The following is a 21,518-nucleotide window of genomic DNA, read 5'->3' on the forward strand; positions in this document are numbered from 1 at the left end:
TAATTATGTTTATTTACATTTAAAAAAAAAGTATCCCATGCAGGGGTTGACACTAAGGTCTCAGAGGCACTTGCCCGTCGGGCAAGTACAGGTCATTTTCTACTTGCCCACAGGTCTTGCCCACTTGCCCGAAAAGTAAATCGTCCTTTATAAAATGATAGGTTAAATTTGAATTACCATTCAATTAAACACTTATTTTTTTTTACTTTCTACTTTATGGGGCTGCACGATAAAAAATGTCATACCTCAATATGTATGCCAAATATCTAAATAGCTATGAATATGACTATGGGTTGAAGGTAGGGTAAGTGATATTTTTTGGTTAAAACAAAAAGGGTTTTGTTATGGGTTAAAGCTCTATATTCTGATAGTACTCATTGCTATAGACTCTAGAGTGTTTGTTCAGTAACAGGGGTCTCTCTGTCTCCCCAGCTCTTTGATAGACAGAAAATAAATTTCCAGTTAGATGACACCATTTCAGCCAATCAGGAGAGAGTACCCATTTATCAGCTTCATTTTTATAATGTTCCAGTTCCAATTTTACATGCACATTTCTTTGTGTCATCACTTCCAATTTCACTTGTTTAATCTGTATCCTGTCTGAGTTCTCTGTCCTGATTCGATAAAATTGGTATCCTGACTCGAAAAGGCATTTTCTGTTGTGTTTAATAAAAAGAGCTGGAGAGACAAAATGTGCACCTGCCCGTGGGGCAACCAGATAGCAAACTTCACCTGCCCTACCATTTTATTTACCTGCCCCGGGCAGGCGGGCAGGTGTTAGTGTCAATCCCTGCCATGGACCACCTGCAGGCCCAATTATGCCATGGACCACTAGTAGTCCTTGGACCATTGGTTGAGAAACTAATCTTAGCCCATATCTCCTCCCAACACAACGGTGGTCCGCAGGTTGATTCTTAATCAGGGTGGAGGTCCCTGGTTCACAATCAGTTGAAAACCCCTGCTATATTGTGGAAAGTAACCAACCATTTACTCAAGTACTGTACTTACAGCTGTAAGTACAATTTTGAGGTACTTTTACCCTACTGGAGTATTTCCAATTTTCTGTACTTTTACTTCTACGATATTTTACTCTACGAGGCAAATATTGTACTTTTACTCCACTACAATTATTTGAAACTTTTAGTTACTAGTTAGTTACTTTGTAGATTTGGGTTATTATTACAAAACATACATTACCCACTTCAGCCCTATATACATTTCGGCCATTTAAAAATAGTCGAACTGCAAGATCTTGTAGATCTGCTATTTTCAAAAGATTTTTTATACATTTGAAAACTTGTGAAATGGGACATTCTGCATAATGAGTACTTTCCACTTTTGGTACTTTGAGTACATTTTGAATACTTTTGTACTTTTACTCAAGTAGATTTTGAATTCCAGACTTTTACTTGTAACAGAGTACTTCTACATTGCAGTATTGATACTTTTACTTAAGTAAAAAAAAAAAAAGTACTTTTACCACCACTGCTATATTCTATACCTAGTAGGGTAAGTGATTTACTTTGGTTAAAATAAGTGTTAAATAGCTCTATTTTCTGATAGTCCTCATTGCTATAGAGTGTTTGTTCAGTAAAAGGAGTCTCCCATTTCTCTCCAGCTCTTTATTAAACAGAAAATGCATTTTCAGTGCTCTCTCCTGATTGGCTTAAATGTTGTCACCTACCTGAACATGTACTATATTCTGTTTACTAAAGAGCAGGAGAGACCCCTGTGACCAAACAAACGCTCTGCAGCAATGATTACTATCAGAATAGTACTTTAACCTTTTTAACAAAAAACTAAAAAATATCACTACCCTACCTTTTAGTTGCATAGGGGGAGGTGCTTGAACTTTAACCCAGGCTAGTGGATGTGATGTCAGACTAGGAAGTAATGCAGGGCTGGAATTGTAGAGGGAGAGAGAGAGCAGAGTGGGCTGCAATGGATCCTATCAACAGCAGCTGTTAGCTGCCTTGTAGATCTTACAGATCACAACGCAGAAATGCCACTGAGGAGCCAATCCTTGTGCTTCTGAGGGAATGAATGACTTACTATCAGTGAAAATGGCATCCAGGTATGTAGATGTAATGAGTGTGAGTGTGAGCTTACTTGCATGGTGGCAGCTAATACGTTAGCCGCTCCTAGCTAACAGTCCCATTCCTAACACTGTAAAGTCCTGTGTTAATACTGCATGGACGTGTTTAACGTGCGTTCATCGATGCTTCTAAGCGATGCAATCGTTATGTCTACTTTATGTACACTGTTATTGTATCTATGACAAAGCTACGACCAGCTAAAGGCGAAAGAGAAGCAGAGATAGCATGCTGTGTGTGTGTGTGTGTGTGTGTGTGTGTGTGTGTGTGTGAGAGAGTGCTACAAACGCAAGCTAAAACCATTAGCTATAGCAGTGGTTCTCAACCTGTGAGTCGGGACCATGTCGGGACCCACAGGTTGTTGGGGGGTGTCCCCAGATGACTAGGGGGGGTCCCCACATGATTTTGGGGGAGTCCCCAGATGACTAGGGGGGTCCCCACATGATTTTGGGGGAGTCCCCAGATGACCAGGGGGGTCCCCAGATGACAGTGAAGTGACAATTTAGGGACTTTAACTTTTAAGATCTTTTTAATATCTAATTTCACTTTTACCATTACAGCATCAAAAGTAATACAAAAAACTATACTATAATAACTGGTCAAACATTGGGCAAATTGTCAAATAATCTAAGAAAGGGGCAACACATTAGAAAATAGCTGATCTACAAGCGTTGTGAGCTTGTAGATCTGCTATTTTCACAACATTTATCTGTGGCGTCCCCAGTTCAGATATGATTATTTTGGGGGGTCACGGTCTGAAAAGGTTGAGAACCACTGAGCTATAGCAGCAGTGAGTCATGTTGTGATAACTGTACTGCTGGGAATGGTAACGATGCTCTCATCTCTTTGTTGGACACGTTTAGATGACTCAGCAGTGGCTTGGACATTTGTGATGTGCTGAAAATACAAAAGGATGAAGCTAGCTCAGCCGGTCAGATCTGTCATCACTTTTGAAGTCTGCTACTGTATGCACATAATAAGACACAGTAACAAACACGCCAAAGCATAATGCATCAGCAGAGCGTTTTGTTTTTGTACAGAGCACTTGATTGAGAATTAATATTTGTTTCACATTGACATAGATTTGAATGGCTAACAGTTAACAAACAGAGCTGACCATGTCACTGGTGGAACAGTCTCAAAAGTGGTTCCCGACCCATGTCCAAGCCACTGTTCTTCAAGCAACTGGTTTACAGCCTAAGGGCAAAAATGGCACCAATGACGCCTACACCATCATCCAACTCGGCAAAGAAAAGTACTCGACCTCGGTGGCGGAGAAGACACTCAACCCCATCTGGAGAGAGGAGGCCTCCTTTGAACTACCTGGTCTCCTTCTGGAGGGCAACCCGGAAGTATATGAACTCTGCCTCATCGTGATGCACCGCTCCTTGGTTGGGATGGATAAGTTCTTGGGCCAGAGGACCATCAACCTCAATGAAATCTTTGATAATAAGGAGCGGAGGAAAATTGAGTAAGTGTCCCCCACACAAAGTCCAGTTCTTCAACTCATATGCATATACAGTAACCGCCCAACTCTGCCCACCACTATTGTACAGTACAATATACTAGGCTTAGGCTAGTATCGCTGTTGCTTGCAAGGGAGCCACATACAGTTGGACTGTCTTTGGCAGATCTTTGTGAGGAGGCCCATGGCTTTCATGGGCTTGCACGTAAACAAAACCACAGCCTCACCCTGATAGATTGTTTCTACAGAACTGTGCATGGCACTGTACCGGTAGATATACTCAGCATTGTCATTTGTCAGGTTACCCTACAATAGAAGCTCAAGAATTCTAAACAGTATGACAGGTTTTGGGGGGAGGGAAGCCGGGCGGGGAGGGTGATATTGGTCATTGCATGTACTCCTACAGACTGGGGCGGCACCTGTCAGCGGGGAGTGTTGGGCGGGAGGAGTATGACGAAGGCCCTACGTCCTCCCGGTGGGGGCTCCTCACTGGCAGGTGAGTCAATAGGATACAACAGCAGTGACAACACAGAAATGTGTGTGGGGAGGAATTAATTGGCATAACGATTAAATAGGGGAGAAAAGGGGTCAAAAATAATCGGCTACTCTAAATAAATAAACATAAAAAAGGTTTTTACCAAATGTATACAGTATATAAATTAATTAATATCCTTCACCTATCCTTGTTGCAGGAGTAGGTGAATGAAACGAATGGTAAGCTAATCAGCCTTGATTACAGCCTTGTACAAGAGCTGATTAACTACTCATAAAATTAATATGCTGGAATGCGTCTTTCAATGGAATGCGTCTTTCAATCAAATGTAATTTGAATGCCACCGATGTGACCTGTCCATGGAATATATTTATTTAATGTTCTTACTTATAATACTTTTTATGCAGAATTACATAAGACCGTCAGGGCTTGGTATATTGTGGGACTGCACAGATTTAAAGCACAGTTTAGTGTTGTAGAGCTGTAGTGACACAGATTTGTTAATGAAAGAGGAACAAACACTAGGAGGAAGTGGAAAATATTTGCACAACTGTCAATCATTCTTGAGCAGAAAAAAGGAAATTAGGGTTGTATCGTGGCTTTAACTGCTCTGGTACAATACACAAATATTTTAGAACCTGAGTTGTGGGTCAACCACTTAAGCCCTATTTCAAGAATAGCCGATCTACAAGCTCACAAGACACTGTGACACGTTGAGCTTATAGATTTTTGAAAAGTTCTTACATTTTTTGAAAATGCTTGTCTATAATGGCATGTCCAAAATAGGGATGAGAGGGTGAAAGTGTTTTTAGACTGCTTGTGATTTGTCATAGTGAGCATTCGCACTGCCATTTTATCTTTAGTTCTCTTTACATTCTAATCTATGAGCTAGCCTGTCTTTTATGTTTACTCTTTGAATCACTGTTGCATTTTCTTATCACCTGCTGTTTGATTTGTTGATCAAAAATGTTGATGTTGGTGGTAGGCCTACTGTGATTTAAATGGGTGTAGCCTGGTTTGTTAACTGGTCTAGCAAGGGCAGCAGTAAGCTTTCTTTATGGTTCCTCTGTTCAGCCCATACAGGACATTCAGTGATCAAGTGGTAGCGTTGCATTCCTATAGCTCATGTTAGTTACCACAAATAATTGTCTCTGGTTGCCATGTCCTGCTGGTTTCTTTATCGGTTAATACTGAATCAAGAATAGGCTTAACTATCAAATGTGTTGTGTTGTGTACTGTGTTATGATGATGTGGGTTTTGGTTTGAGCTCTGACATGGGGAGACACTGTTAGCCTAACTTAATGTGGTGGAGCTGGCCAAACATGTCTTGTTAGTCATTCTTATTAAGTTTAACCCACTTGAAAAATATTTTTAGAGACGTGAATGCACTAGAAACTACACCCGTCCATTATATCATACTAGTCTGGCCATTGTACGGGGGTGTGTGTTGGCTCTAAAAGCACAGGGTCAGTCACACCCATATGCAGTTGCTTAACCGTACACTGAGCCTCAGGAAAAGAATAGCCGAATTGGGTCTGGTGTTAATTAGCTCACGGCACATGTCAGCCTGCGAGGACATTAGCACACTTCCTTTTTTACCCATCAGTTGGGAAGAATCACAATATGTCATAATCAGTGGGGATCGTTGTATTTGTTTTAGGTGCTCGAGTTGATGCACCTCCAGGCCCCTGTACATTTTCAATACAGCACTGTAATGTAATGGATATGCCCTCGTAGCTTGTTGGCCTAATCCCACACTGTAGAAACACTGACAATGAGGCTTAAATTCCAGATACTATATCCATGCACTACAGTGGTCCCGTGTTGCCCGTGGACCCGGCCGCAGTGTTTTTGAACTGACATATTGGGGAGGAAAGTCCGTCTCGATATCCGAGTAGGCAGCCCCCTAATTATCGCACACCTGTGTTTGTTGATTGTGAGGAGGTTCCCAGCGGTCCGGGTAGAGTGGGAGTATTGTGGTTCCGAGCAGAGGGAGAGTTTATCTTGGCCTTGACATGCACGTGAAGTGCAGCGGCGGCCCCACCGCTGTGGCGCACTGGTTGCTGAAACAGGCTCAGGATGGCGCACAGCATGGGAATTAGAACCCCGCGAGGCCTTTCATCATGCCATGGCTCTCGGGCTGAACGCTAAGGCAGCTCCCCGACAAAATTGTACTGTAGGCTCAGGTCTGTAGCCTAGTACTCATCATTCACTGCTGTCACTTATCACTAGAAATATCTTAGGATAACATTAGCAGAAACATTAACCCTGGTGTCCTTATTTTGGGCATTTCATTATAGGCCATTTTTAACCCATTAAGACCTGAGGCGATTCTTAAAAATGTTTTCTAAATCCTAACTAAAAAAATCTAAAACAAAAAAAAAATCTAGATTTTTCAAAAATAGCAGATGTACAAGCTCATAGCGCGGCACTCTGTGCCGCGCTATGAGCTTGTATATCTGCTATTTTTGAATAGCCAAAGAAATCTAAAGTGACACAGATGCGTTCCAGGTCTCAATGGGTTAAATAAGAAATATAAAAGGGAAAAGTTGTCTACAAGCTCATAACATTGCGACGTGTCGTGAGCTTGTAGATCAGCTATATTTTTTTGGTATAAATCAATCGACAATGTATATAGGGCCTAAGTGGTTAATACTGACTAGTATTTTGAATGAGGATTTCCTAAATACATTGCAAGGCCTGTAAAAAGGCCTTGCAATGTATGAGTGCTTCTCATTAGCATGTATGAACTGCCGGTTTGTCCTATAACGTGGCTTAGAAATTTCCCAATCGCTTGTCGTTGCAGATCTGAACAAAGGCCAGATTTGTGCAAATGTCACCTTTTATTTTGCTCACAGTGAAGGCATAAATCCCATTACTTCCAGTAGAAAAAGCACAGAGGTTAAGCAAATAGGCGCCAGAAAGCAGCTTGAAATGGTGGCACCTTATTCTGCAGTAGGCCATTTCCTGTATTCAGTTTGCAAGGAATAGTGTTTATCCTTTTGAATAATAGATGGATTGTTACTGCTTACTTTTTCTTTTTTTAATGTGTCAAGAAAGGTTCAAATGATTTAGGCCTGTGTATTTGTGTGTAGCATACGGAGAACATAGAATGAGTCTACTCCATGATTTAAAAAACCCTATGTACACTCCGTAGAAATTAAAACATGAAAAAGTATGTCTGTGGGCCATGTCTTTGTTTCTTTCACATTATTCACATTGTTTTTATTTGGGCCAAATCAACAAAAAAAATTTGATAAAGATTTACATAAATCTTGTACTTTAATATCATTTTACAATATAACTTGTAAAATGTAACCGTACGCTCCCCCCCCACCCCCTACTCCCTTGTCAAGCTGGTACTCCTTGGAGTCTAGGCCAGGGAAGAAGAGGAAAGAACGTGGCCGCATCCAGGTCAGCATCCAGTTCATGAGGAACAACATGACGGCCAGCATGTTTGACCTCTCCATGAAGGACAAGCCCCGCTCTCCTTTCTCCAAGCTCAAGGACAAGATGAAGGGCCGCAAGAGCAGCTACTCGGACACCTCTTCGGCCATCCTGCCTCGCTCCACTCTGCACTCTGACTCGGAGCCTCACCACCACCACGACGCCCAAGAGCCACAAGTGCAGTCTGAGGCCAAGGCCAAAAGGCCACTACTTGCTGGATCTCAGAAGCTGTCCGCTGCTCACTCCATGTCAGACCTAATTGGAACCCACTTCCGCCCCAAATTGGACTCCATGAACTCCATCGAAGAGCTTGGTGAGGATATAAGCATTCTCGATTTGTTTTTTTCCTTTTCTTTATTATTCATTTTTGTCAACTTAATAATAATCCCCCCCCTACTGGCTTAAAAGGAACTCCACTTACAATGTCTTCCTCCTGCTCACCAGAGGACAGCATTGTATGTATTTTGGCAGTATTCTTCCATTGCTGGATTGAATATCTTTTCTTAAGACCAAAATGTATGGATTTTGTCACATCCATAAAGTACAGTAATGTGTAGACATAAAAATGTACTCATGTGAAACAAGTGCCTTTCCCTTTGTCACCACCTACAGTTCCCATGAAGCACCACATGTGTCCATTACATTACTTCCACTGGGAGAAATGCAGAGTGAATCTAGGTGTTTGAAGTCGATTTTGGACCTTAAACCCTAGGATCCCTATTCTGGGAGGAACATTTGCCAAAAATAGCCGATCTACAAGCTCACAACTTATCGTGACGTGTTGTGAGCTTGAAGATCAGCTATTTTTGGGCGAAGAGATTTGGTGTAGAGGGAATAAAGAGCAGACCAAGTACAGAGCTGACCCAAGTTAACTAAGTATTAGTTAGATATATAGATAGAGATAAATCAGCTTTTTCTTTGAGTTGGTTCAAATGGAAAAACATTGCCTTTTCTCAAATAGGTAAAGATTCAGCCGGCCACACGCGTTCCCAGAGCGAGGTACCCGCCTTCCAGGATGGCGAGGCGCACGGAGACCCTTTCACTGATATCAGTGACACCCTGCCGCAGAAGTATGCCACGCTCCCACGCAACCGCAACCCGTTCGAGGGGGAGTCAGGGCAGCTGTGGGACCGGAAGGAGAAAAAGGAGAAGGTCAGCCTTCTGGAACGCGTGACGGGTAAGAAGGATGGCCGCAAGACCGGAAACGGAGGGCGTTCGGGCAGCTCGGGAGACCTACGTTCGCCTAACCCCTTCAGCAGCGAAGGAGACACCAACCCCTTCAGCACCAGCTACAAAGCCAGGTAGAACTTCAGCCATGTCTACATAGTTTAGACGCTGTGAGTTACCACTTTCAACCTGGTGTCATTATGGGCATGTCCTTATAGGTGAAGATTTTCCAAAAATAGTGAAAATAACTGATCTACAAGCTCACAATGTGTTGTGATTCGTGACCTAACGTGTAGTGAGCATGTACAGTAGATTGGCTACCATATGACAAAGTATAAAATAAGGTGTTTAAATTCTGTATTAATTCTGACCCAAATCTATTGCGATAGACTTTGTGTCATCTCTATACTCCTGATTTTACTCCTGATATCTTTATTTTGTTCAAGTGTCTTAAATACATCTGCTCTGGTACAATACACATATATTTTAGAACCTAAGTTGCCTTGTTTCTCCGGCTAATGTGCTGTTTTGTTGTTGGGAACACTAAACTAAGCCATCCGTATCCATGTCCCTCATTCCACATAGATGTACACTCGTTGGTGAGCACTGTGGCTAAGTTCTGGTTTATCAGAATGGAAGGTGTCATTAGTGGTTCTTTAGAGAGCCCTGGCTTGATAACGGAGCCCTCAGAGCTACAGTAATGAGATCTTCCGGAGAGATAGACTACCCAATTAACCACTTATCTTTCTGAAGGCACTAGTCTATCATTCTTACTGCTGCCTCTGGCAGACAGGAGCTTAGTGGTCATCTATGTTCACACAGATGAGGTGGGGGAGTTGAGCTATAATATTTGTTGATACAATATACTTGCTTGTGCTAATACAAGCAAATAGGCTGAATAACACTTCGATGTGTATGATCACTCTTTGCCCATTGCCTCTGTCATGCAGTTTTGTGGTCATTTATGTTGAGGCAGATGAATATATATTCGAGCGTTAACAGTTTGACCTATAATATTTGTGGTATAAGCTTGATGCATTACCAAGAAAACAGAAAATGCTTATCTGTTGCCTTCATGTATATGGTGACTCTTGCCAAACTCCCTTTCCTTCAAGTTGGGTTTCATCAACATAATGTATGTGCTCACATGCATTAGATCCTGTTATAAGTAAATGAATGATGCTCACATACACACTCACAAAGATAGCAAAAAGTCTATTCTATATGACAATAACTTATTGTACATTTAATTATTTTGCAGTGATAAAAAGCCGCCCTCAGGTAAACAAGGCCGTAAAACCAGAGAGGACTACGGCAAGAAAAAGGTAAAAAGAAAAGCTCCTGTTGGGGCCAAAATATTATTTCTGTTTATTCTGTGTATGTAAATCACGGTGCATAGGTGTGGTTCTCTGATCCACTACAGGGTGGAATGGTATATACCTGGCTAATAGGTGATTGGTGCCAGGTATGCAAGTGGGAAAGCCACAGTTTTCTACTGAGTACATGTGTCCATGCTGTGCCATGTTGTCATTTCAGTCTGTTGTGAGGGATTTATTGTTTATCTTTTGGACTTGAATGGAAAGAAACATCTATATGAACTATGCCAGATACCAACCAAAGGTGTGAATAATAAATGGATCGAAAAATCCAAATATATAAGAGCCCTGGACATTGATGTTATTGTGCACCCATCTGACTAAAGTTGACCCCTCAGTGAATATTGGTGAAGTCACTACAGCTCTTATTCTATAAACAAAATCCGCTTTTCTCGTATGTCATTTTTCCCAATGACGCTTTAATTAGGACTGAAAATAGTTTTAATTGAGAAGCCTCATTTGACATTACAGCTAGTGATGTTGATCTCTGAGGGGCCTTTGCAATTTTCAGAGGTGCCATTCAACTAATTAGCAGCTGAAAACATCGGCCATCATGATCATCTCCAATCTGATCATAATTTGAGGCAGTGTGAAATTTTGGTACCAAAGATCAAACATAACAGATGTATGTGACAGTGATTCAGTAATTGGAGTTTTTGATTTTATTTTCCATTGATGAGCGGCATTCAACTGCTGACATATTTTGAACTTCATATTGAATTATTCCTTTTTACCTCCCCCCAACTTCATCTTCAATTCAGATTATTGTCACATAAATTTACAACAGTTGAAAAGGAGTGGGTGAAACTCTTGTGCAGGCTTCCAATGAATTTCAGTTAACAACATACTATTTTAACATTCTTTTGCCATTTATATGTGAAGCACTTAAGGCTGCATTTTATATATGGAAGGTGCAATACAAATAAAGTTATTAAATAACTAAATTACATTTTCAAGAGCGTCAAGATATTGCAGACTATTACAATGCAAAATTGGTATTTGCATGGTAGGAGTTTGAACAGTTGCTTAAGTGATGTCTAAATGCGAAGGAGACTGCTGATAATGGCTTTCCTCACCTTGCTCTGTGGGTGTTGAGGGCTGTCGGTAGCCACACGTGGCCCCTGCGTCTGCAACAGCGCCCAGCAGAAATGGCAGTTCCCATTTCCTCTGCTTCCAGGCCCTAATTAACCACACAGGGGGAGGGGAGGACAGTGAGAGATTTCAAAGGACCGAGCTTTTAGATTCTCAAAGCTGAGCTCATTAGAAACGGTAATGAGACAACTGGAGAATGCCAAGTGTGTGCCTTATCTTCTCCTCACTACTGATCGCACAAAAATGCTCATCATTACTTTGCCAGTTCATGGTCATTTCCAGGCCTGTCACCAGCCACTACAGGTCTTGATTACGATGTTATTTTGTGTGTGTGTGTGTGTGTGTGTGTGTGTGTATGTGTGCACGCGCTCACACGTTTGTGTGAAACCAACATCCACTTCCTTATGGCTGTCAGCACTCGAGGATGATTTATGCTTGGTTGCTCGCCAGTATCGCGAAGCGAAAATGGCCGATCTACAGGCTCATGAATCGAGCTTGTAGATCAGCTATTTTTGGCACGCAGCTATGTATAAATCACCCTTTATTCCTCCTCAAATAGGCTAAGTTGATTATCTCATCTAGATATCCCAGCCTTACTGGTAGGGCATTAAGTGACAAAACAAAAACATAAAAAGTTGAAATATGGAGACTGGAGATCCAAGGTTTCTGCCCGACAGCAACCATGTGTCAAATCGATTGGTCAACATACTGAGGAGAAAAATGGATGAGGGCTGACAGTTTTCTTCATTTTATAGTGGGATCTTTACTGGTAGATACTGTAATGCTTAGTTTGAATTGAATTCCTAAAAAGCCACATTCACATATGAGCCTACACAGGAAAATCCTGACTGTTAATTTAACTCTTCACTAAATAGTTAGTCCATGTGTTTTACATGTTCAGTAAAATCTATCTACAGTACCGTATATCTAAATGTTAATTTAAGTTTCAAAGTGTACAATCTCATTTAAACACTCTGTGTTTTTACAGTCAGTGTGGACTAAATGTCTTCCTGGAGACACCACTTTGAGGGAAATATAAACTACTGTATTAACTCTCACTGCAAATCGGTGCAAAGCAGTTTAGGGTTCAAGGGATATAGGTGAGATTAAGTACATAATAAATCAACTGTGGCTTTTGGTGAAATGTGTCCTTAACAGAGCTGATAAGATACCTGTTTGTCAGTTCCACTCTTTGTTTTTCTCCAGTCTTTACACATCACTAGCCTGGGAGTGGAAGCGATAAGCTTGGTATTTTAAACAGGGTGCTCTCTATCTGTTAGGGGAGGATGCACAGTACTGAAGTGATAGTATGGTCCCTCATTAAAAACCGTTACAGCTCTTGTGCCCCTGCACATATTGTACCATAACACCCTGGCCCTGCAGCAGTGTCCCCAAAACCAAACTTAAGATTGACATTGCATTTCCCTAGGGAACAAAAACATATGTCTCAGCGCTGTTGTAATCAAAAGTGCTAATACTGTATACAGGCAACCCCTGTCTACTATCTGACCAACTCCCTTTGTTGGAATAGATTATACCTTGTGATTTTGTGACAGTGATTTGTAACTTTTTTTTTCAAGCATAGCCAGTTTGAACAATTAAAGCCCTTTAATTGTTCAAATACTGCAAAACTGTGCAAAATCAGATCTTTTCATTTTGTATATATATTGCAAGCTTTCTGTGATAGTGACCTTCATAAAGTAATCAGTGAATATGACAGTATATAAAGGTTCAGGGTGTCATAACTTGATTGAGGAATGTGTCACACCTGTGCCAAACATTCCATTGACAAAACTCAGGGGAGTAGTAGTCCTACAATTACTGTAAGTGTACTGCAAAAAACAAAGGACACAAGTGTACGCTGAGACATGTAAAAATAAATAAACTGTTCATTTGGTTTCCTTTTGGCTCCAGCACCTCCCCCAAGTCTACTGGCAGATGAGTGGTGTTTTTTTTCACTGTAAGCATAGCCAGTTGTAAATGAAGTAGGCCACGAATCTCCAATTGATAAAACCTTTTCAAATGGAACCAAATGGACCCTTATGGGGGTTCATTTGGTTCCATTTGTACACTCTTGGAGTTAAAGACGCATAAGGGTCCATTTGGTTCCTAACTATCAATCTTTTAGCCACAGACACCCTGGAACCCCATGGTCTCTGGATGCCATATTAAGATAATGTCCTCTCAAGAGGAGAACAATCTTTTAAAAAACTTTAAAACTTTTCATAGCGTTGAAGTCATTAGAGTAGTTATCTGACGTGATTTATTATTTGACATCAACAAATCATAACATCTGTCATAAATTTTTGTGACGGTAACCCTAGCCCTCTTATCACAAGCTCTCAATCAGCCTTGATTAGCAACAGGGAACGTAAGATAAACACGTGACAGATTATGTCACATTATGGCAACACATCTAATTAGTCCATTTTAGTTGTGTTGTGAAGATCTTAAACAGAACCTTTCCTCTTCACCTACCGTATTTATCTATTGCTGACATTAATGAGACGTTGTGCTCAAAACGGTTTATTTTTTTTAAATGACACTATTTAATATTTTTGTTTTAGGAGACGCCCCAGGAAAGCATTGCTGCATATAGCAGCTTATCCTTCGAGGAGGTTGTGCAGGAGCTCATCAAGCAGAAGGAGGTGGTGAAAAGGAAAGACGCCCACATCAGAGAGCTAGAAGACTACATCGATAACCTGCTGGTGCGTGTTATGGAGGAGACGCCAAGCATTCTACGGACACCCTATGAGCCAAAAAGGAAGGCGGGTAAAATTTCTAAAAAGTAGTGTTCAAAAGAAAGACGGAACTAAGTGTTAAAACAAAAAAATGAAGGTTTAGCGGTAGAGGTAAGAAAATAATAATAGAATAATGCCAAATGAATGATTCGTTTTTGGTTTTAGTTTTTTCCCCCCTACCCTTCAACATTTTTATTCAATGATATAGTTTTTATATCTAGATTTTGTACATTTTGGTTACTTATTATATTGTGTGCAGTCAACACAGACTTCATCCCAGGAGTGGATTATGTTGTTCCACTTTATTAAGCAAGCAGTGTCTTCATCATTATTAAATTAGGTGCGTACCATGGGACCTTTCAAAACAAAAGGAAGACGTTCACTAGTCAGAAAGGTGATTAGCTTGTTAGTTCTGCACACAGTTGGTAGGTTCATGGAAAATGTACTGTATCTCATTCGTTCAGTACCATCTTAAAATGCTCTTTATGTCTCTATTAGTTGCAATACATTCTTACAGTAGGTAGGTACTAAAATGAGGACACGTCACCTGCTTCTCAAGTCAAAGCAATTCCATATACTGTACTGTTTTTTTTGTTTTGTTTGTTTTTTAAGATTAGGCATATATGTGTTTGTTAAATCACATGCACCAATTGCAAATATGGCTACGCTCTTAAAGTGTGAATGTAGCCAAAGTCATGTTTACCAGATGCTGTAGTAGCAGTTGTCTGCTCTTTGCTGAAAGATGTCAGTGGTCAAGTGGTTGATAAGATGGAGCTGTAATTACTGTGTTTACTCTTGGATACAAGTCTTGAAATTGCTACCCAAACTTACAGTACACACTTGGCTAGTTAGTGTCAGACTTTCTTGAGACACTGTATCCTATGATGCATATGTTCTCTACCCTGTCACACCAAATCGCACCCTAATCAACGAGTTTCAGTCCAAAATGCTATGTATCCATTGTGGAAAAAAAACATAATTGCTCAGTATTCCAAAAATAATCTTATCATCTTACATTTGAATATTTTGTAATCCACTTCGGCTCCTAGTAATCATGCACACATATTGAAAACGATTTTACAATGAAGATCTTCAAGTACTGCTACAGTAGAAGAATGAATGAATGGTCGGTCTCTGTGATTGAAATAACATGGTGGTCCAGTTTTTCTACCCAGTGATATTTTACAGAACAAAGTTTTGACAAAAAGAAAAAAATATCACATTTAGCACTTACAAATTGTCAGCTTTTGTTCTTTTTTTTTTTCTTGTGATGACTATCATTTATGGTTCCAAGACCAAGGGTCTTATAGTCAGTACTCATGTCATAGTTTTACAAGTGCAATAATCATGATTTAAGCAAGTTGATTGCTATTCTGCTGTTGGTGAAAATTGTTTACATTTTTAATAATTTTCTCAAGTTGAGCGCATCTTCCATTTTAGTAATCTGATTCCATTAGAATGTGATTTGTTACATAGTTTGGATTTGTTTATTACAGAGATTTGTTATTGCAGATCTGCAAACATATCCTTACTGAAGATTGTATTACGGTACCAAGCTGCATTATGTACATATCTGCTTGACAAACTATTTATAGATTATACACTGCCCATTTATGGATCAATATTATTTTGACTTAATGTATTGTATGCTAAGTAAATTATTGCATCACAGTGACCCCTGGCCCCCTTGCCCCTGCGTTGCTAAGGAAATGGTGTATTCTGTATTTATTTAAAGGTTGGTATTATTGCAACACTGAATGTATATGGATTGGCTAAGAAATCAATTACTCTATGAAGGACTGATATGGAAACAACTTTGTCACATTCTTTGTTGCAATTCTTGCTGCAATTGAATGAATATGTTATTTTCAACTGTGCCTTGAAGTGATATTTCCATTTGGTAGCACATCATCGTATACTGTATGCCTATGAGTCATTAGCAGTACACCACCATTATTGCTGCCCGGGTTATCCTTAGTGAGATCACTTATTTTTATTAGAAAATCGCCTGTAGTTTAAAATGTCATATTTCTAAGTGTCATGTAAGATCCACAGAAATATGTTTCTGTGTTCTGCTTCATACATTACGAAATAATTGCCTGCATGCAATTTTTTATAACTTTATTGTTATTATAGAAAATGTGTTGTTGGTATAGAAAAAAGGCTCAAAAGCAGTGAGAACTATGGATTTCCAAGGGCAAGTCTTTGGTTAAGTGTTAGCAAACATGTTAAAGCTACAATCCGTGTTAAAGCTACAATCCGTAAGTCTTATGTTTGTTGTCTCTTCCATCGGAAAGAAGTAAATGCAACAATGTCCGCACTACAATAATGATGGTGCATCTAGTTTCCAATCTGATGCACCATCTGCTTCAAATAAGTGACCACCTCCAACCACTGCAGATGTGTTAGTTATACTACCTTACAGATTAGTTAAAATAACCTTTTATAAATTTCTATAAGTCCCGGATTTTACCTTTTATTTTAGTTAAAGTAATGCATAATGTCAACAAAACTTTAATGTCCTGTCAATAGGAAATATCACTTCTATGCAGTTGACATTCTTTTTGAGTCATGCAACCAATGGATGTTATTCAACACTACCATAAACTGTTAACCCATTAAAACCGGGAAAGCATATGTCATTCAAAAATAGCAGATATACAAGCTTGAGCTTGTAGATCTGCTATTTTTAGAAAAATCTTGAAAATGTGTGCAAATCTTCGAATATATGTATTTTTTTAAAGCAAACAACTCAAATCTTTGCTTCTGGGGATTCTACAAATGTCTTTTAAATCCCATAAATTTGGTGGTTCTCAAACTTTTTCATGTCAAGTATTTGGCCACGGACCCCCATCTCAAAATATGTTGTTCCAGGGACCCCCAGAAGCAAAGATTTGAGTTAAAAATGTTCGCTTTAAAAAATATATATGATTTGCACAAATTTCACGATTTTTTAATAGCCAAAGTATAAAATAATGGTTTAAAGTGCATGGTTACACAGATGCGTTCCCGGTTTTAATGGGTTAACAGAGTATTTGACAGCCTGCTCAGTCTTGGCTTGTATCCCAAGCTAACCATCCTCATTTCAGTGTTTTGCAACACCTTTGTGCAGATCATTGCAATGTGAAAAGAATGTGTTCTTTGCTGTCATTAGATCTTATTTTTACTTTAAGGCCATGTTGTCTACGGTCCAAGACAATGTTGAATATGAACACTACTGAAGGTTACTATCACAATCATTGTATAAATCATTGTTGAAAGGCTAATTAAGGGTCGTTTTAGAAAGTAGTTTTTTCCTCCAGCTTTTGTTAATGCTACCTACATTTGTTCAACAATGATCAACTAATCGATTTAAAGGTTTACATTTGTTCTTAATTTCTGTTGGCTGTTAAACAGTATCATGTACAGTGTTAAGAAACATGCTTTGCGTTAGGCTATACTGCACTTCATGCAAACTTGTACAGTATATATCAAACATCTCAATCAGATGATACACAGCTCGGCTATAGTTTCTTTTAGGTGTTTTGGGTGTCATTTACATCTATGAAAGAAACTTGTCTTCGCTTCCACACACTACATTTGACCTATACACTGTATGATGCCAAACCATAAATGATACAAAGTACAAATTGCTGTATCTTTTGGTATTTTGGTATAAGTTGAGTATCTGTCGGAGGTTTAATTTTTCATAGACATTTTTTGTTTCATTAGCTGTGTACCAGTTAGTTTCTTTTCTACAGTATATACTGTATATTCTGCTGCTGAGTTTCATATGAAAGGTACCTGATCTACTTTTGGACTTATTTATATTTCAGAGCCAAAATCTCCCACAGCTGAATGTATTTTGGTTGGCTTTGAAATGTACCATTCTTAAAAATATAAACTGGTCTACGCTAATGAGGAACCTTGTGGGCCTTTCAAGTGTTTGGTCTATCCAAAGAAACCATTTCATTTGGGGTGACCATTTTACAGTCGTATGTATCACTAGAGATACAGGTGACTTAGTTATGGAAAGTCAATAGGGTCATAATTTGCTTCCTGCCGTATCATCTTTTCCAAATTTAGCGATTTGGGGAGAAGTAAAAGAAGGAGAAAAAAAAAGATACACCATGGAAAAGGAGACGAATGATGACCGTATCTGCTTTCCATCCCTGGTATGCTACTGTAGCTTACTGTATGTACTTAAACTATTAATTAATTTGCTAATTATGTAAATGTATGCTTTTTAATGTATGAACAGGGCCAAAGGTTTGTTTAATTTTTTATTTTATTTTATGTACAGTACATGACATTATGGAGATGGGTCTTGGTTGGGGGTCAATAATTTGATTTAGAAAACTTTCACAAATAGCCTTCCACTGTAAAGTGTAAACTTACTTTATCCTTAAAACATCATTACATAATTTGCCACTTACTTTAACAAGTCTGTACCTGTATCTATCCAAACTGCCCATGGGTATATGCCAAGCTCTTCAAATCTCTAATGCAGGCCTACATACAGTGGATTTGGAAAGTCCCTTCACCACCCTTGACATTTTGTTTTGCTGGGCAACAAAATGATATTCAAATATATAGTAGTTTTTTTAGATGTTAAATGGAAAGGAAAAAAATAGCATGAGTTTAGAAGACCGTGTATCTGAAATAACAGAAAATTCTCAACCGATAATGGTAGTATTTTGCTGTTAATATCTGTTACTTGGACTTTTTCTTCATGTAGTGGTTATAGGTTGTTTATATTTTCCCTGTTACCCAACTATTTTACTGAGAAATAAATAAAAGCAGAAAATACATCCCTGACTTTGGTAAGAGTTGAGTCTTGAGTGTGTAGTGGAGAAGAGAAATGTGCCATTCTGATCAAATATATCTATGACTCCAGTCATAGATTTTCTTTAAACTTAATATTTACAGATTAGCACGTCTCTGCCATGATTTTTTTTTTGGTCTGTTAAACATATAATGTTGATAATCCAAGCATTCAATCTTTTGACAGACTATAATGCTGAAGTAGGATCTCACAATCCTCTGGCAGTCATTTACGTATTTATACTCTGTTGTATGATGGTGTCCAATGCCGAAAATAGCAGATCTACACCCTCATAACGCGTCGCATTGCAATGTGTTGTAAGCTTGTTGACCGGCCATTTTCAGTGCAGGACACTGTCGTACGACAAAGTATAAATCAGGACCACACACTAAAGCGGAATCACCAGCTAATTGCCCAGATGTTGCTTATAATGTGACACTGAGTTTTGGAGAAAATGACAACAGTCTAAGAAAATATCTCAACACCGTAAGGAAAAGCAAAACTAGATGAGTTTTGCGTTTGATATGTTATAAACCTAACATGGCATGTTACACACCACCCGTGAAAGGCCTTGACATATAGTTGCACTTTGTTCTTTCTGCTAATTGTACTAAACGCCCATGTTTTGTTTTATTTCTCCAAATTACAGGCTTTGTACAATAACAAGAAAGATTGTTCTACACTGTAAGTAAATGTTTACGGTGCAAGTGGATTCCCCTATACATAATTTCTGCACGTGACTCATTTCTTGTAAAACGGTAATATGCAATTTTTTAAATAAAATTACAGTGCATTTTCTTGATGTGGGGATGGGGATCCAAATGATTGTCTAAATCTGCATTATGTCGAACCAATTGATGATAATGTATTCAAACTCAGAATTGTACAGGATACATTTTTGTTTTGTCTCATAAGTAACAAGTGTACCTTCTGAAGAAAAGGAAGCAAATGGCTAATTTGTTTTCCACACTGGGCTACAGTAGATGTTTTAAAATCTGATGTGAAGAGAGAAGAATGAATGGTTTTGTTGTCATATGGCTGGATTTCTGGAAATGATGTGTGATCTATATACCATTGTATGATTGTGGAAACCGATTAAGGTTGGTCAGTGTTGACTACTATATGTAAAGTGGAATCGTAAACATTCATTCATTTGCATTTAGTGGTGTATATCATAGCTTTTTTCTCCACACAACAATTAATATTGTTCTCCATTCGGAGCAGTACAGTCTTTGATTCATTATAAAATGCCAATGATCCACTACATGCCATTTGAAAGGCACAAGCAAGATTGTATTGTTCTTTTCAATAAACTCACTATTTAAACTGTTTAATCCTGCTGTGTCTTGTTTTCATTTGTTCAGCACCATTGTGTACATAAAATGTACATTGGCCCCTGTTGGAGGCAAAAGAACGCTAACTCATGATCATTTTACCACACATCCTTACATTGGTAATTTTTTTCACAGGAGCATACATCTGATGCCATCTGCCACTAAATTGAATACTAAGCGCTGAATACTTGTCTCACTGTTTTGTACAAGCTAAAGTAACCCTTGTTTCTGCAGACTGATCTAAGCAGCAGTTAAACCATGATTAGGGTTGCTAATTGTGTTGATTTGTGTCCAGCTTTTGTTCACTTACAGCGCTGAGCAGCCCCTCCTGTTCTTGAGAAATTCCCATGCCTTCTCTGGATGAGAGACAAGTGGCATCATTTGACAACCGAGGAGCAACATTGCTTGTTAAAACTCTCCTCTAATTTGCTTATGTGTGCAAGGAGTATGTGTGAAACCGTTTGGGACAAGAAACACTTGTTTACTGGCTGGTGCCTTTGTGGGTGGGTTTCATTCTCTCACACCTCTCCACATAGCAGGTTAAAACATGACCTCTCCTCTGCCACGTCAATCTAACTTCCTTTGTGTTAAATACCTCTATATTACCATTAATCCACCAGTAAACAATGCTATAGAGTTTTTGTTCAGTAACCGGGTTCTCCCCATCGCTTGAGCTCTTTAGAAAACTGAAAATAAAGTTCAGGTAAGGAGACCAATTTTATCAGGAGAGGGAACTCCTACAGGACACGGGATAAACAAGTGCAATAGGAAGTAATGAAACAAACGAGCGGGCAAATGTGGAATTGGAACACTATAAAATTGTAGCTGATAAATGGGTTCTCTCTCCTGATTGGATGAAATCTGTAACCCACCTAAAATTGTATTTTATGTGCACTAAAGAGTTGGAGAGATGGGGAGACCCCTGTCACTGAACAAACACTATAGCAATGATTGCTATCAGAATATAAAGCGTTACTTTTTAACAAAAAAAACGTATTTCACCACTTGCAGCAAATTTAAAGGCCTATTTTATACCACGTATGACAGTGTCGTGCAGAGAAAATATATTTTTGTAACTTAAACACATTTTCACTATAATGACATGACACCCCAAAATAGGGACACCAGGTTTAAAGTGGTTAAAGACACATCAGATATCACCTGTGTTAACGTACGGTTGATTTGAACTATTTATGTGCTTCAGTGTGCTACATCTAATGAATCAGGCCACATTCAACAAATTAATCACAATCTGAACGATGGCATAATATGGCAAATTGTTCTGAAGCACGAAGCATAAAATATGGTTTACTTTGCATGTTGGCTATTGAATTGTGAACATACACAATCATTCACAACTTAACATTGGTTATACTGTATGGGTTAAGTTATTACTTGGTAATTAGTCATTTACAGGCCCTTTATTGTTGTGCATAAAAATCTTCCTCGACAATTATTCACCGTCATGAAGGGAAGAGATAATAGTGTATTTGTTTACTATTCAAC

At 39.1% G+C, this 21,518-nt stretch overlaps 1 protein-coding gene across 3 annotated transcripts; it reads left to right on the forward strand.

The window, feature by feature from the left end:
- Positions 1 to 1,917: 1,917 nt before the first annotated feature.
- Positions 1,918 to 20,012, forward strand: rab11fip2 (RAB11 family interacting protein 2 (class I)). Of its 3 annotated transcripts, none has more exons than XR_013934456.1 (7): positions 1,918 to 2,074; positions 2,957 to 3,564; positions 7,408 to 7,811; positions 8,460 to 8,799; positions 9,927 to 9,990; positions 13,701 to 18,028; positions 19,328 to 20,012. XR_013934456.1 is itself a non-coding variant. In XM_080449849.1 (7 exons), exons 3-7 carry the CDS (start codon positions 3,212 to 3,214, stop codon positions 13,923 to 13,925), a joined length of 1,386 nt encoding a protein of 461 aa, XP_080305975.1. In that variant the 5' UTR covers positions 1,918 to 2,074; positions 2,957 to 3,058; positions 3,176 to 3,211; the 3' UTR covers positions 13,926 to 20,012. The 3 variants fall into 3 exon arrangements, 2 of the variants coding, with proteins under 2 accessions (XP_080305975.1, XP_080305974.1); XM_080449849.1 differs by having other exon boundaries at positions 2,957 to 3,058; positions 3,176 to 3,564; positions 13,701 to 20,012; XM_080449848.1 differs by having other exon boundaries at positions 13,701 to 20,012.
- Positions 20,013 to 21,518: the final 1,506 nt, after the last annotated feature.

Source organism: Gymnoscopelus braueri (assembly GCF_963280865.1).
Source record: "Gymnoscopelus braueri genome assembly, chromosome: 14".
NCBI classification, from domain to species: Eukaryota; Metazoa; Chordata; class Actinopteri; order Myctophiformes; family Myctophidae; genus Gymnoscopelus; species Gymnoscopelus braueri.

Excerpts from the sequence above, each read along its gene's own strand:
- rab11fip2 (XM_080449848.1), top strand. The coding sequence starts at position 3,212 with ATGTCACTGGTGGAACAGTCTCAAAAGTGGTTCCCGACCCATGTCCAA. Across the intron at positions 8,800-9,926 it reads AGCACCAGCTACAAAGCCAG|TGATAAAAAGCCGCCCTCAG; the intron begins GTAGAACTTCAG and ends ATTATTTTGCAG. Across the intron at positions 9,991-13,700 it reads AGGACTACGGCAAGAAAAAG|GAGACGCCCCAGGAAAGCAT; the intron begins GTAAAAAGAAAA and ends TTTTTGTTTTAG.